Source organism: Bactrocera tryoni, chromosome 3 (assembly GCF_016617805.1).
Source record: "Bactrocera tryoni isolate S06 chromosome 3, CSIRO_BtryS06_freeze2, whole genome shotgun sequence".
NCBI classification, from domain to species: domain Eukaryota; kingdom Metazoa; phylum Arthropoda; class Insecta; order Diptera; family Tephritidae; genus Bactrocera; species Bactrocera tryoni.
The window spans coordinates 7,412,203-7,428,909 of NC_052501.1; the positions used below are offsets into that span (position 1 = coordinate 7,412,203).

General features: G+C 33.2%; 1 protein-coding gene across 10 annotated transcripts in view; it reads right to left on the bottom strand.

Moving 5' to 3' along the window:
• Positions 1 to 652: 652 nt before the first annotated feature.
• LOC120771010 (ubiquitin-conjugating enzyme E2 W) overlaps positions 653 to 16,707 on the bottom strand; it is a 40,075-nt gene continuing 24,020 nt past the window's right edge. For 4 of the 10 annotated variants that reach the window (XM_040098786.1, XM_040098785.1, XM_040098784.1 and 1 more), the window contains 4 exons: positions 2,692 to 2,783; positions 2,494 to 2,596; positions 2,150 to 2,381; positions 653 to 1,055 (listed from right to left, as the gene is read on the bottom strand). In XM_040098786.1, the coding sequence (XP_039954720.1) occupies positions 1,042 to 1,055; positions 2,150 to 2,381; positions 2,494 to 2,596; positions 2,692 to 2,783 (441 nt within the window). In that variant the 3' untranslated portion in view covers positions 653 to 1,041. Of the gene's footprint in view, positions 1,056 to 2,149; positions 2,382 to 2,493; positions 2,597 to 2,691; positions 2,784 to 6,911; positions 7,958 to 16,707 lie in introns of those variants that run through there. The other 6 variants (XM_040098781.1, XM_040098779.1, XM_040098780.1 and 3 more) reach the window with 4 other exon arrangements.

Below are 16,707 nucleotides of genomic sequence, written 5' to 3' on the forward strand. Positions count from 1 at the left end.
TTGTTGCTGCATTGCAGACGAGTTTGCAACATTCATTAGATAATTACTGTTATATTTCAAAGAACATTTTACTTGTTTAATTGTAATGTTTGCTTTCTTTTTGCATATTCAATTATAACTTTGTTGTTATTTTCACAGAAAAGCTAAAACAAAGCACACAAAAAAATATTAAATAAAAAAAAACTAACACAAAAAAACATGCAGCAATAAATAACTGTTAATACGTTTGATGTTTTTTTTTATAAAATTACGTTTCGTTGTAATTTTACTACATTTTCTGGAATTTTACAAACTTTAGAAAAAATGTCTTTTCAAACACGCTAGCCTAAATATTCATACACGCATAACATAATTATAATTCATGATTTTTATTTTTTGTTATTTTCGAAAATTTAGACACTTTTTCCATTTAACGTTGTTTGCTTGCTTTAAATCATTTTATCAGTATTGTGTGTGCTATGTTGTATAGATAAGTTGTCTGTATGTTTGTATGTGTGTGTATAATGCATGTTTGCGTCTCAAAAATGTTAATTTTCCTCTGCCTTTGCCTTCATTAAATTTATATTTATTTTAAGTTTGCTTTTCTTTTTGTTGTTGGCGCGCTAAGTTAAAGTAAAAAGTATGTAATAATTAAAATATATGTATGTATGTATGTATATGTAAATTTAAAATACGATATTTCTTTTTTCACGCATACGCCTGCGCGAAGTCACATCACAGGCTGCCCTCTGCTCAAACGCTTTCCTCCCAAACAAACAGCTGTTTTAGTATATAATTTTCTTTTAGCTGTTTTATGTTTTAGTTTTGGTTTGTTTGTTTGCAATTTACAGTTGATTAGTTATGTGTGTGTGTGAGTGTGTTTGTGGATGCGCGTTTACGTTTGAGTTTTACACGTCGGCGTATTTTTTTCACAGACAATTTACTCTCAGTGTATATTTGCGTAATTTGTTGTTGTAGTTCCATTCTAAGTACCAGCAATGAGTTTGTCAGTGCAGCGAACAGCTTATTTGTGTACCGGTAGGTAGCGGTATTCAACTTCCACTAGACCGAATCGTCTGTAAAAAGGAAAGTGTTGCGGATTACTACATTTAGTGAAAGTAAAATGAGAAATATAGCACAAGAAGCTATTAGAACTATAAATGCTGTTGTTGTAAAGAGAAAAAGGGACTCCAGGTAATGTAATCGACGTTTGACCCAAGAAGCGAGCTTTTCAAGTTTTTCCTATGGCGCATTAGAAGAGTTGGCTTGAGTAGGCAGTGAAAGGGAGTTTAGGATAAATTTTGTTATTATAGCTGCATGCAATATTGTCTATGCTCATTCTATTTATTTCGATCCCACCATCATAGAAACTTTTCAAAGAAAGAACTTTAAAAATGGTAAAATCCGAATTTGGGGTTTTAAATGGGGAGCTAATTAATGTAGAACCAAGAAAAAAACGTTGACTTTGGCCACCACGAAGCTAAAATACCCTTAACAGAGACATTTTGTATAGCATAAAGGGTATAAAAAGATGTTTATCTTGATTTTGATTGTACAGTTTGTATGGGAGCTATATGCTATAGTGATCTGATTTGAACAATTTCTTCGGAGATTGTAGCATTTCCTTGCTCAATAAGCCCTACCAAATTTCTTGAAGATATCTTGTCAAATAAAAGAGTTTTCCAAACAAGAATTTTATTTTGATCTATCAGTTTGTATGGCAGCTATATAGTATAGTGGTCCGTTAACGGCGGTTCCGACAAATGAACAGCCTCTTAGAGAGAAAATAGCTTGTGAAAAATTTCAGAGCGATATCCCAAAAATTGGGTAAATAGTTCGCGTGGATATACACAGACAGTTATGGCTACATCAACTCAGCTCGTCACTCTGTTTAGGGTATAAAAATTGTTAGGATAGTCGCATATTTTATTTCATTGGTTCTTGATCTTATTGAATTTTCTAATGTCGTGACCTAAAGCATATACATGTTTAGATAGAAGACGGTGTGGTGAAAAGGATATATGTATTATCTCTTAAGGTACGCTCCACAAACCACATATTTGGGGCGTATATTATGAATTAGTAGTAAAATCTATCTATCGATGCAACCCAATTGGTTTGATTAACGTTTTGAGGTTTTATCCCAATTCTAGGATTTTTTGGAACTCACCATGATACCACCATTTGGTCTTTTTCGGATTCTTATTGCAGGTTTTTACGTATAACGTATTATCTGGTGGACGCTTCTTTTCACGGCAACTACTAAGCATCGATGCTATGCTGAGACAGACAGATTGTACTGATAGCGCTGGCGACCAATCTTCTGTCAATATGGAAAGGCAGATATGTCCATTAGAGTAGACGTGCGGATGCACAGGTATATTGTTGCCAATAAACGTCACCTGCGTTAGATAACAAAGTGCATATGATAACATTGTAATAAATCATTGTCATAAACATATATACATATGTATGTATATTTGTTTAAAATTATGTGTGGGCGTGTGTGCTCACCTCTGGCGAATCGAAGGGATATTTATTATTGAATTTGAAGAGTAGCTGAAAGTTTTCACCCTCATACAGGGTGCCCTCGAAACCGGCAATATTTATTTTCCATCTAAAAGAGAGAAATTTATAAAAATTAGAAACATATAGGTATGATGTATAAAATTTAAACCATATGTATACATATGCATGTGTGTGGCAACTTACTCTGATAAGTTTTGTCCTATACTATCGGTATCGACGGTAACACCCGGTGGCGGTTCCTTTATCAGCGACATCAACTCTTTGTGTAATCTTCTCTGTAAATAGAAACGAAGATATGGGAGTATTGTTAGAAAAAAACAGCAACAATGCAGCTCCACATCATCTATAATTAAAGTGTAGCAATATTTATGCGACAAAGGCTCCTATTATAAAATTTAGATTGCGCCAGCTGATAATAAAAGTTAAATGACGTTTTTTTTTTGAAATATACGCACTTTCGGCCTTCAGTTAAAAGCCTTAGAATAAAATGGTAAGCGTTTAAGCTCCTGCTGAAAGCTTCTAATACCCTGAACGTCGGAGACATTTAAGTTCTTGTATGAAAAACTTTTTTACTTGACAAGACATTTTCAAGAAATTTAACATGGCTTATTGTCCAAGGCAACGCTGTCATATCCGTGCAAATTGTTTAAATCGGACAGCTTTAGTGTATAGCTGTCATACAAACTGACCAATCGTTTTCAGATCCTTGTATGGAACAGTTTTCTATTTGAAGAGATATCTTCACGAAATTTTGCACAGATTATTATCTATGGCAACCGTATAAATCCTGAAAAAATTGTTTAGATCGAATCACTATAGCATATAGTCGCCATGCAAACTGATCGATCAAAATCAAAATAAAGACCTTTTTATACCCTTTTATGCTATAGTAAATGCAACTGTGAAGGGTATTACAGCTTGGGTACGACCGAAGTTAACGGTTTTTCTTGTTTCTGTTGACAGCAATTTTAAAGCCGCTTAAAGCTCGATAATTAGCGCTGAAAGCAAGAATTTGAAGACACCGTTCCTATCACAGGTTTTAATGTTGCAGACTTTAAGGCTTTTCAAACGCATTAAAAAAGTGAAATTTTTAAATTTTTAAAATTCCACACAATTTAATTGCAAAATATTGAGAAACCAGGTATCCAGTTTGTGAAATAGAGGCCGCTTTATATATGTACATATCTTATGTACAATCTTTATTGGCATAAATAGAAGTGAGGAGAACAATTATGCAAAGAAATTTATTTTTATGTACATACATATGTTCATATGTATCAACGGTACGTAAATATTACACTCCTTTGACGTAAACACGTCAATAAGCTTTTATAGCGTCTAATTATCGATAAGATAACTTAATTTTTCTGCAATGCTTGAGTAATTAAACACAAACATAAGTGTATTAGCATGTGATATTTGAATATGGCTCAAATATAATTTATATATATAGACATATTCATATACAAAAGACAACATCTCATTTTTTCGACTATTGAATTTGATAAACATTTGTTTATTGTGTGTACTTCATGTACATATGTATGTATACATATATACTTTATAACCGTAGTGATGATGAGTACTATTTGTTTTAGATATTCGCGAAAAAAACAAAACACAACAAATGAGCTGCTCTTAGTCAACATTGTTATCGTTGAAGTAATGATAAGATAGCGGAAATAAATTTATTTATATCGATTAACGGTACAAATTCGCACTTGAAGATGGTGGGGTGAGTACTGAGTGTCGCATACTCGAAAAGCCTATGAAATGACAATGAAATATTGAAAAGTAGCTTAAGTGGGGATTTTTCAGTTTTATTTATTTATTATTTTATAGTAAAGGTTTCTAAGGTGCTGATTTTGCACACGTTCTTTTCTCCTCTAGAAGCTGCTAATTTGTCGGTACCGCCGATAACAGACCACTAAAGCATATACATAGCTGCCATACAAACTGATAGACCAAAATCAAGTTCTTGTATGGAAAATTTTTTTAATTGACAAGATATCTTCACGAAATGTTACATACTTGATTATCCAAGGCAGCGTACCATTCTTCGAACAAATTGCTTAAATCAAGTTCTTGTTTGGAAAACTTTTTTAATTGACAGGATATCTTCACGAAATTTGGCATAAATGACTACCTAAGGTAGCGCCCCATTTTCCGAACTAATGGTTCAGATCGGACTACTATAGCATATAGCTGCCATACAAACTGATCTATCAAAAGCAATATAACTATATTTTATACCCTTAATGCTAAAAGAAATGCACCTCTGAAAGGTCTCGGTGTAGATGTTCATTTCCTCTTCTTTAATGATTAAAAAAAATGAATTCTTCTCATCAATAGTGTGTCTTCTTGTCTAACTAATTTTAGCATGAGCGGAAGTGAGTTTACAAAATGTATCCATCTCAACAAAAAATACCCCAAATACTATTTTTAAAGATAAATATCAACGAAAAGTACATCTGTTGAGCGAAATAATATTTAGATACTCAATATGTATTTAAATATGTTTACGTATGTATGCATGTAGCTAGCTTCTTCAGATAAGGATATGTAATCATTATTATTCTGCAAGTAATTTTTTTTGTACGGAAATTATCAAACACGTCACCCGTTAAACAAAAAAATATATAAATTTCATGACGGGAAAGTATTAAGTTGTTTTAGATCTCGCTATGACATCATTGGTCACACACTACTTAACCCATGCAAGTGCTATAGATGACTTGTGTTTCTGTGACTACTCCACGGTTTGAAAATGTGTAAAATTCCATGGAAATTCATTATGCATGAAAATGTGTAGTAAGTACAAAAAAAAAAAAAAACAAAAACACAAATTATGAATAAATATTACATTTTATCAGCAGTTCATATGTTCGCTGAAACCAGCTGATGGGGTTGCTGTTGTCAAACTTTGAAATGATATAATTAGGAGTTTCATATAGTCTCAAATAATGAGGCGAAAACATATCGTCTATTAGATTATTTTAATTCCATTTCCGTAATTTCATTTCTGTATGTAATCCAACAACATTTTTTAAAACGAGTGCAAATACTTATGAATTTATGATTTTACGATGAGTTATGACAAGCTGTGAGTCCCCTAAGTGTTGTCATAGGCAAACAATTTACTCAGTTCCAATTTGAAATCCTTAATTAAAACCTAAAATAGTTATGAGTTCTTTCTCAGCATGAAGATTTTAATTATAAGCCATGAATCATGGATAGACGATTATTCAATATAACCCTAAATGTGGGCAATGCATTTTCACCAATAATAAAAATAACATAAATCATATTAAGGATCATATTAACCGTTTATGAATTTCAAGGAATCGATTATTGTTTTTCATATATGTATATAGAGTGTACGTATGTATATTCACCGAAAATTTGAAGTTGATCCCGAAAACAGTATCCGAGATGTGAACGTATTTTTAAGAATTATTTATAATTAATATATAACCCCTGGGTTTACGGGATGCAAAAAACAAAAAAACATTATTGTCTTATTAAATTCTACAACACCTCTAGAATATTGTCCTAAATTTTCAATTTGGTCTGAGTAAGATCCGGTTCGTAAGATTTCTCGAAAACTACTCAACAGATATTCTTGAAATTTTACACAGGTCTTTGAGATACAATTTTAAAAGACTTGGCCGAAGGATTTTTTTCGATCACAAATATTTGAAAAAAAAAATGCCGCGACATTTTCACTAAAATCTTTATTTCTTGTAAAAATGTCTGCCAAAAATCCAATTTTCAGTTTTTTTCCTTCGTCCAAGTTCTAAGTTAAGATTTTAACTAAAACACATATTTTTTCACTTTAGATGATCTTGTAAGGAGTTATCCTGGCCATCTTTTTTTCGATTGGTAACCGGAAATGGCATCGCAATGGCCGATTCTAAAATTTTTTTGCCAAAAATTTCAGAATTACTTTGTTAATAGTGTATGTTTGTAACAGTAAAAAACTCTAACAAAATATTTCATTTTTATGTGAGAAAAATTGTTAAAAAAAGCTGTTTTTTAACCGAGGGAACCGAAGTAACCCCTTAAATTCTGTAAATGCTTAGTTTTTAATTAAATAAAAAGCCTCTTAAAAAAAAAATCATAAAAAACTTGTTTTTTTCTGATTTGAAACTAGATATAACTCCTTAATGTACAAATATATAAATATTTGATGATAAACAATACAAATTTTTTCAATAAAAATTCTGCTTAATGTTTACGTTTTCAACAGCCCTGCTAAGGATCAACATTTTGGCTGCATTAATATTGGTAAAATATTTTGATTACTTTGTACCACTTTTATCAATTTTTTCCTGATAATTAATATTGTTAGTTTTTTTTTCTTTTGCTTTACTATAAAACCTTAAACTGCTGTCAATACTTGCCTCCCATCGCGTGTTGTCCAACACCAGCGGTTTGCCGCATTTCGTGCGCGGCTCTTTGGTCACCTGCGGTTCACAAGTGATGATTTCCGATTTTGGCAACTTGTCTTTCTTGCTCTTGAATATTTTCAACATTTTGTCGGCGTGCAATTTAATAACACTTGCAACTGTGTTGCTGTTGTTGTTTTTATATATTATTTTCGAAACAACAAATAGCAGTATGAAATTTATTTATATTTGTTTTTGTTGTTTTTTTTTTGTATTTTTTCTACCAAAATCTGGTAGATATGGCAGCACGGACGGCGTGCACGGCGCTAGTAACAAAGTCTTATTGTTTTTATGTAATTTTGCGGCGCTGATGTAATATTTCTAGATTGCGAAAACAAAATGTTTTTATTTAATTTGAGTTTGTAATTCAATTAACGGTTAATTAAGTCGCAAACACTGAGGCACTCGGCGCTTGACTGCGAATTTCTGCCGCCGACTTTGACCAACTCGCTGTGACTGAATGATGCAGGCGAACAAGTTTGTATTAGATAATATGCATGTTGTTGTAATTTTACGATTTTTTTTTTGTTGCTTTTGTAAAACACTTTAGTCAATGCATTTGCAATTTAGCGGCGTTTGCGCGACAAATTGGTTTAGACGCTGCAACAAACACCACCGCACACACACACACACGTGGGCACTGAGAAATGCCACAATTATTGCACAAATCTTGTCGGCGAATTGCAATTAATTTTGCCACCCCTGCATGCGTTCCACACTTCACCCAACGGCGTCACACAACGCTGCTTACGGTTTGACGTACTTTTTAGTGGATTTATAAATATGTTTTGTTGTTATTGTTTTTTAATTAATTTTAGAGTGAGTCGTGTGTCTGCTGCTGACTTGCGCCTCGAAAACTTTCTAAACTAACCGAAAACAATAATTACTCCTTTCGAAACCACATTTGTTTGAATTAAAAAATAATATTTTTTTATTCTATATTTCAACTTTTTGTTTTAAAAATTTTGTTCTTGCTTTGCAAAATACTCCGCACGAGCGCTGCGAGCACTTGCACGTACCAAACACGAATATTCGCTGGCGACTCAAGGAAATCGCTAACAACAGCACCAGCGGTACGAAAACGAGCGCGCAAGCAAAAAGAAAAACAAATCGGAAAATAAATGAGTAAAAAAAGCGAAATAAAACGTAATGAAAAAGCAATGCTATCAGCGCCAGCCATAGCAATATAAACACACGCTGGTTTAGTGTGGCTCAATATTTTGCTTCGATTGCAATTCACCTTCCTGTGTTTGCGCGTATGTGTGTGTGACTATGATTTTTTGTTGTGCGCTCGCTTTCGTGTGTTTATTATTGTTATTTTTTAAATACCTTATCAGTACCCCCTTCTTCTGCTTTACTTATTTTCATCATCTTACTTTGGATCGCACAAAAATTGCCTGTATGTGTGTCAATTTCACAGCAAATGAGATTGAAAGCGCCGATAGCGGTTGATATTAAAGCTTAAGATTCGAACAGGCTTCTGCAGCCTTCCTGGCTGTCTCAACTACGGTGGTGTGGTGTGAGTTACTTTTTATCTACGTTCCAGTCGTCATTTTTCGATTGATTGATCCGCCCTTTTGGCGTTGCCAATTTATGATCTATGATTTTGTGTGCGTGAAATGACTCAATTAATTTTGTTTCAATTCATTGCACTACTTTTTAAAAGAGTAGACAAAAAGGACTGATTAAAGATTTCGATTGACAATCACAAAAACACAAATTGCGCGAATGACTGACGAAGTTAGCTATAGAAATGCGCATTTTATGTAAATTACAATGAAAATTTCAAGCTCCATGAGAACAACACAACATACAACCAAACTCTTCTTGCTCAGCATGTTTTTCTATAGATAATGAAACAACAATTAAACAAGCCAAATTGTAACACCTAATATAACCCAAGACCAAACAGTGTAAGGTTCGAACAATATTCGGGTTCTAATCCTGACAAAAACCCTTTTTGCGCTCATTATCGGTAAATTCCCTTTAGGCGTGGTTCATTGCCCTCACACGAGTCTAACAACTTTAGTCGGAAAGGTGTCTGCAATCACTCTCATATCGCCGGTGACAAACATTCGTACAATAGAGGAGACTTAAATGCATTTTTCCCTCCCATGAAGCAATACTTGGTCCAGTGGTTCCGTGGGAGAGATGAGATGGCGGATAGCGGATAGCGGATAAAAGTCCCGCACTTTAGTTTTCGATGCTTTCTACTTCTATAAAAAAAACAGGCGACGAAAGAGTCATTGTCTGAACACGTTCCAAGTAGTTATTTCTTTGTTTTTGTTAGCATCCCAACTCGAAATATTTGCCTTCAAAGTTCGAAATTTAATAGCTATGCTCGAGGCTACCTTTTGGTGACAGTATCGATGTATAAGGAAAGAGGAAGAGACGAAAAGGGTCTCGGTATAAAAAAAATAAAAAAAATGTAGGCAATGCCTTCGAAAGTGCTCATTTTTTTCTTAACTTAAAAAATATTTAGTGCAAAAGCACTGCTTAAAGCCAGCTGAGGCTTATTAAAGCAAAGCTTATAAAATTGACAGAAATCGCCAGTTTGCAGTTCGAATATTGATATTTTTCGGGAATTGGGAAATCAGCAAGGTTCTCTGTGGAAGACAAACGAAATTGTAATACTCTCAATTCCCTGGATAAAGAGCAAATTCGTGTGTTAACCGGAAGAAAAAATTACTGTTCATACCAAGGTTTAGATTGATGAACATTATTGGACTCTGCACCAGAGAAATCAACCGTTGAAAAGTGGTTTGCTAAGTTTGTACGGGGCAAAATATCCACCCAGGATGATTGAGGCAGTGGACGCTCTAAAGAGGTTGTTACCGACAAAAACATTAAAAAGTCCACAAAATAGTTTTGAATGACCGTAAAGTGAAGTTGTTTGAGATGACAGACACCCTTAAGATATCAACTGAACGTGTAAATCATATCATTCACGAATATTTGAGTATGAGAGAGCTCTTTGCAAAGCGAGTGTCGCGAGCTCACTTCTGACCAAAACAACGAGTTGATGACTCGGAGCAGTGTTTGGAGGTGTTCAAGCGTAATAAACCCAAATTTGTGCATCGATATGTGGTAATTGATGAAACATGTCTTCATCATTTAACTCCAAAGTCCAAAAGCCTGAAAAGGTTATGGCGTCTGCATTTTGGGATGCGCATGTCATAATTTTTATTGACTACCTAAAAAAGGAAGAATCATCACAGCGACTATTACATTGCTTTATTGGATCGTTTGAAGGATGAAATTTCAAGTTCTCAGCGGTTAGATTGGTTGATAGAGATGAATAAGAAATGACAAAGACTAAAGCCCATTTAAAGAAAATTCTCAATTGTACAAATCGTGTGTCCGAATTTGTAGGTCCATTATAATTAGAGACCACTATTGAGTGCGGCAAAAAGTTCATATGCAATATTTTCGAATTATTTTTCAGTGAAAATACTTTTCAGGCGTATTCGGCTGTGGCAGCCAATTTAAAATCGAATAACAGTTAATAAATCAACTGCAATAATATTAATAGCCAAGTTTTGCGATAACATTTATATCTTTAACAAACAAGCAGAAAGGAGTTTATATGCACATTCGTACACTCCACATGGCCGAATGCCCCTGAACCTGGTTGTTTGCATAAATAACTACATACATATATACTGCTATGTGCACAATTTTGTTTTTGCTTTCGGTGCCAGTTATTGTCGGACAATTAAGACTACTTGACAACTTCGGCAACGACAATCGAAATTAATTTTTTTATTATGTATGAAAACGGTGCCGCAGATCAGTTGGTCAAGGCTGAGTTAGGCGGAAAACCTTAAATGAATCATACACTTTTATGTATTTAAATGGGCAATTATTAAGTAAAAGCTGATTGGATTTAACAACTTATACAGTGTATGGTGATGTGCAAGTGGCAAAATGCTTGGCTACTTTCGAGAAGCGTCGAAAAGGTTAAAATTTGCGGCATAAAATAAAATAAGCTGCTCGTTAATTTATTTCGGGTTTATATACAGTTAAACTTGTTTTGAGCTCCTGATCAGTATTTGGATAGAAAATTTATACTTGAAGGAGACCAAGGACAGTTGTGAGAAGTCAGCTCAATGCAAAATTCGTTTAAAAATTTTTGCTTTTGTTGATCGGGGAAGATTGAAACGAATAGTCATATGGATCACCTTGTATTGAAGAAACGGAAATGGAATTATTTTTTTTTGTAGGTCATATTGTATAACGGGAATTCAATTTTTTCAAAAATAATTAATAAAAACAAGTAAAGAAGGGCTAAGATAGGGTATAAGCGAACATTTTCGACTCTGACAATTTGCCAGAGTCAAAGTCCGAAAAATTTCTTCCGGAAAATATGGGAGTTTGAGGTATTGACCCGATTTTATCTATTTTTGTAAGTAACACATACTAAAAAAAAATTGTTCCCTAGGTTCCTTTTAGGTATCTCACGAACAAATACATCATATGGAGTTAAGTCACTCAGATGTTCGAAAATTCTGATATTAGTTACATAACGGCTAAGTCAAAATTTGTAATTTGATCTATTTTTGGCACAAAGATACATTGTGTATTACAAGAGAATAAAAATCAGAACCACATCTTTTTCCAAAAGAACGAGTTCAGTGCTGTCATTGAAAACCAAGTTCATTGAAAGTTATTGCCTTTCAGTAACCGACCAACCAAACATTTTGAACTTCATGCTCCAAAAATAAATTTATTTAAACGCACTCACGCGCTTTAGTTTTCGACAATCTTATCGACTTTATGGCAAGTTATTGCCCACAATTTTATCCAACACACACGCTAACAACATTCTTATCAAAATGAAATGCGCAACGCGGCTGATAAGATACGGTCGGTGTACTTAGCAAGGCAATATTGTAAGCCAACTTGTTTACCAGCTACAATATCGATAAGGAAATAAATAATAATCATAATTTTTGTAAGAAATTCTTTGCGAAAATGCAAAGAAATATTTTTATGCAGAAATATTTGGTTTCAATGATTGGAAATAAAGAAAAAAAATAAAATAAATAAATAAAATTCAATTAAAATTGTTTGCTGTTGTTTATCATCAGTTTATCTGCCAAGCTCGCTTCTGAGAAATTGCAAAGGCCGTGTGAGACACAGTGTCTATCCCCGCTGATTGAGTGGGTGTAAATGAAGGTGGCAATGAATTAATGTGAGCGCTGCGGAGTCAAAGCTTAATTGTAATAAGATCATCAAGGCAGTTTCACGAGAAGAAGCGAGCGAAAATTTATTGCGAATTATTTCGATATTTGTACAACAAATACAAAGCATACCGCAGGAAAATAAAAACTAATAAGCAATTAGTTGATTGAAGTCGCGAGAGCAGCCGGTAGCAAAGTCCAAAATAATAGACATACATACATACTGGATAAACGGCAGAAATAAAGAATATATAAAACATAATATATAAAGATATGCTTGTATGTAGATATTGCGGTTGTTGACATATGCACATATGATATGTATGTATATAATATTCATAGTAAGTGCGCTACAATAATTGACCTGATGATTTTTTTCCATTGGAAGCAGAAAGTTAGATTTTTTTGATATAGAGTTGCCATCTACCTCTTCAATCCGAATAAACAAATCAAATTATGTAGTTTTAATAATAATTTTTCAATTAGCTTGAATTATGCAAAAAAATATCGATATTTATTTTGGAAAATGTTGCCACTTATTTTCAAATATGATTAATATTAAAAAAAATTATGTATTTTTAATAATGATGTGTCAATTAGCTTGAAAAATGCTATACAAATCAATATTCCTTAAAAGTTATTTTGGAAAATATTGCCACTTGCTTTCAAATATGCTAAAAAATCAGTATTTTTTTTAAATTATTTTGGAAAATGTTGCCACTTATTTTTAAATATTATTATTATTAAACAAAATTATGTGTTTTTAATAATAATTTACCAATTACATTGAAATATGTTAACAAACGATATTTTTCAAAATTATTTTGGAAAATGTTGCCACTTTTTTCAATTTTTATTTTTTCAAACAAAATTATGTATTTTTAGTAATAATTTATCGATTAGCTTGAAATGTGCTACAAGAAATCGATATTTTTTTAAAAATTATTTTGGAAAATTAAGAAAATTATGTATTTTTAATAATAATTTACCAATTAAAAAACGATATTTTTCAAAATTATTTTGGAAAATGTTGCCATTTTTTCAACTTTTATTTTTTCAAACAAAATTATGTATTTTTATAACGATTTGACATTTAGCTTGAAAAATCGATGTTTTTCTAAAAATTATTTTGGAAAATGTTGGCAGCTATTTTCAAATATGATTATTATTATTAAATAAAATTATACATTTTTAATAATAATTTGTTAATTAACTTTAATTATGCTAAAAAATCAAAATTTTCTAACAAATTTTTGAGAAAATGTTGCCACTTATTTCCAAATATTATTGTTTTTAAAAAAAAATTATGAATTTCTAATAACGAGTTGTCAATTAGCTTGAAATGTGCTAAATAATCTATATATTTCTTAATTTATTTTGGAAAATGTTGCCACTTATTTCAAATATTATTTTTTTTTAAACAAAATTATGCATTTTCAATAACGAGTTGTCAATTAGCTTGAAATATGCTATAAAATCTATATTTTTTTAAAATTATTTTAGAAAATGTTGCCACTTATTTTCAAAGAGAAACGTAATACTTTCAAAAAGTCTCCAGTATTTAGTCATATGCTTAAGATATGAATATAATGTATTTCTAGTAATATGTATTACAAAATTAAAATTGAGTAGGGTTGCCATCTGATTTTGCTCTTCAATATTTATTAGTTATTTATTGGTTAAAAGTTTGAAAAATTTATCAAAACAAAACATGATTGGAAATTAGATATTTTTAAATATTTCTTTTTTAAATATTTCGGGGCTCCCCTGGTTACCGTCAAGACCCTGACTATACAAATATTAATTATTCTAAGCCTTTTAAATTCTTCCGATAATCTAACACGTTTCAACTTGTAAATACGGGACATATTCCAGGCATACGTATACACCATTAATTTCATATCTAATTAGAGAATTATTTTGAAGTTTTGTAGGTTAAGTTAATAAAAAAAAATTATGTTATTTCAAGCAAGATTTTACCCTCAACTAATATTTTATAAACCGATTTTAGTCAAAGAATGTTGTTTGAAACTCAAGCGCTTCGAAAACCATATAGAAGAGTAAAATTGTTGCATGTCAGTTGTAAATAGAACTAATTTGAAACTGTAAAAGCCCGTGTTTGTCCCATCTCAGCGGTGAAGTCCCGATTAATTAATGTCTAATTCACATAAACATTACATCAAACTATATGAGAAGATAACTGTATTGCATTCTTATTGCGCAAGCATCAAATGTGCATAACTGACCTAATAGACCCACTCATTCATATTATAATATATAGGCTATGCTGACATAAATTGAACAATCGCGCAAAGCTTGCAAAGCAACAGCAACAAAGGAAATATCTATTAACATAGCGATCCGCACATGCCATAACAGCTTGAGCGCTGCTTTGCATAAGGAAATTTACAAATTTACAGCGGCAATCATTAGTAAACAATAATTGGTGATCGAGTGTGAAGCGGTTGGTTGGCTGTCAATTGTCAGAATCACTTTCAATTGCATTCCTCAATTGGTTAAAGAAACGATTGTGCTTCGATCAGCACCGGCGCGCATGCACACCGAGCACCGTTATGTGCTGGGCAAAGGCAGCTAAAGCGCATAGCTGAAAAGAGGCTAACAGCCAAAGGCACATGGAATTTGAAAGAAACGCGGTCGGGGGTTAAAAGTTACGATGTCAAGCAAAATGCAATTAGGAAGGAGTAAATGAGTGGATTTTGTGGCTGTAGAAGTTAAAGAAAAAGAAGAAGATTTGTGGAATAAACTTGACTGGCAACGCACAATAACGGGTTTTTAAGAATTAAAGTTGCCACTTTTTTTCAATTCAATTTAAAATTACCTATCATAATGCTTTGTGAGCTAAGCTTAAGACTGATTTTTATAAATAGTGAGTTTCAATGACAGTCTGAGCTTTAGCAGATGTTTATCAGTGCAAGGCTGTGTAAGAAACCCAGACATGTATTGCCCTTGACTACTTAACTACATACATATACATACGACATATGTAAGGCGCACCCATTTGGCGACGAAGTGTCGCAAGAACCGGATTCAATAACGTCATTAATGACAAGCCTTCTTACTTTTGCTCGAACAGATCACTTTTATGTGAAAAAAAAATTAAATTATTGATCATTCACGCCATCAATAATCCAATAACCGTTTGTGCACGTGTATCTCAAACGATGCGTCATAAAATATCGCTTCTTTTTTTAACTGAGTTGATTCGTAGACGTTCGCAGTAACTCGGATTGACATATATGTATGTAGAACGACATTTTACGTCGAGATCTTAAAATTAAAAACGTACAAAATACAGCTTGTGCCAGAACTGAAGCCGCCCGATCTTCCAAAGCTACATCGCTTCGCTCTATGGATTATTGAAAAGTTCCTAGTAGCTCCGACGTTTTCGAGCCAAATTTTGTTTAGCGCTGAGGCCGATTTCTGGCTCAATGGGTATGTAAACAAGCAAAATTGCGACATATGGGACGAAAAGCAACCTGAAGATATTCAAGAGCTGCCTGATAACTATTTTATTTCATGCCTGCAAATTGAAGGTCGTGATCTCGGCGACATTTTGATTCAACAAGACGGTGCCACTTCCCACACATCGCATCAATCAATGGATTTATTGAGAGAAAAACTTGGTGGTGGCAAAAAATGGATCGTGTGATATCACACCCTTAGACTTTTTGTAAAGTCTAAAGTCAATGCGGACAATCCCACGTCGATTCATGCCTTGGGGCTAAACATCACGCATGTCATGCGTCAGTTACCAGTCGAAAGGCTCGAACGAGTCATCGAAAAGTGGACTCAACGGATGCATCCGTTCTGAGACGTAGCTACGGCAAACATTTGAAGGAGATAATCTACAATAAATATATGCCAAAGATTGTTCTTTCGAATGATAAAAAACCTTCCATTAAATTTGAATTTTCTGTGTTTTTTCCTTAAAAAAGTACGGAACCTCGAAATGAACAACCCTTTGGATAGTCGTCAAAATTGCTGTGCTGAACTGCTCTTGCAATCACTTTTCGAAAACCCTAAACCCTTCGACAGCTACGTTAATAGAACTATAAATAGGCCTGAATGACAACACCATTAGATCGCTTCTTCATTACAATTCTCATATGCCTGCGAATAACGGTGGACTTTCGCACCCAACAGTGTCTATCGCAAGTTGATATTATCGATATTGCGCAGCAAATAATAAATAACAAATAAGGCAGGTTCTTTTATAAATATTAGTGAGCCAGCGCATTCATTAAAACAAAGAAACGATGTGCTTGTCTCCGGACACACGCGTACTTTAGTCTGACAGTAGCTTTGTGCTTTCTAAAAAACGTAATTTAATCATTCTGTCGGCTGTCAAGCGAAAAGTTGTGTCACACAAGCTTGCTTTATTTCCACAAAACAGTTTTTTCAATAAAACAAAGCAAAATGCATTTACGCAGTGTCTAACAGCGCGATTAGCACACACCCTGAATTGAACTTTTGAAAGTTATAAAATGCGTTTTTAAGGCTCACGCTTTGTTTGTGCGTAAATTATGGGCAAATTAAGTAATTTAGTG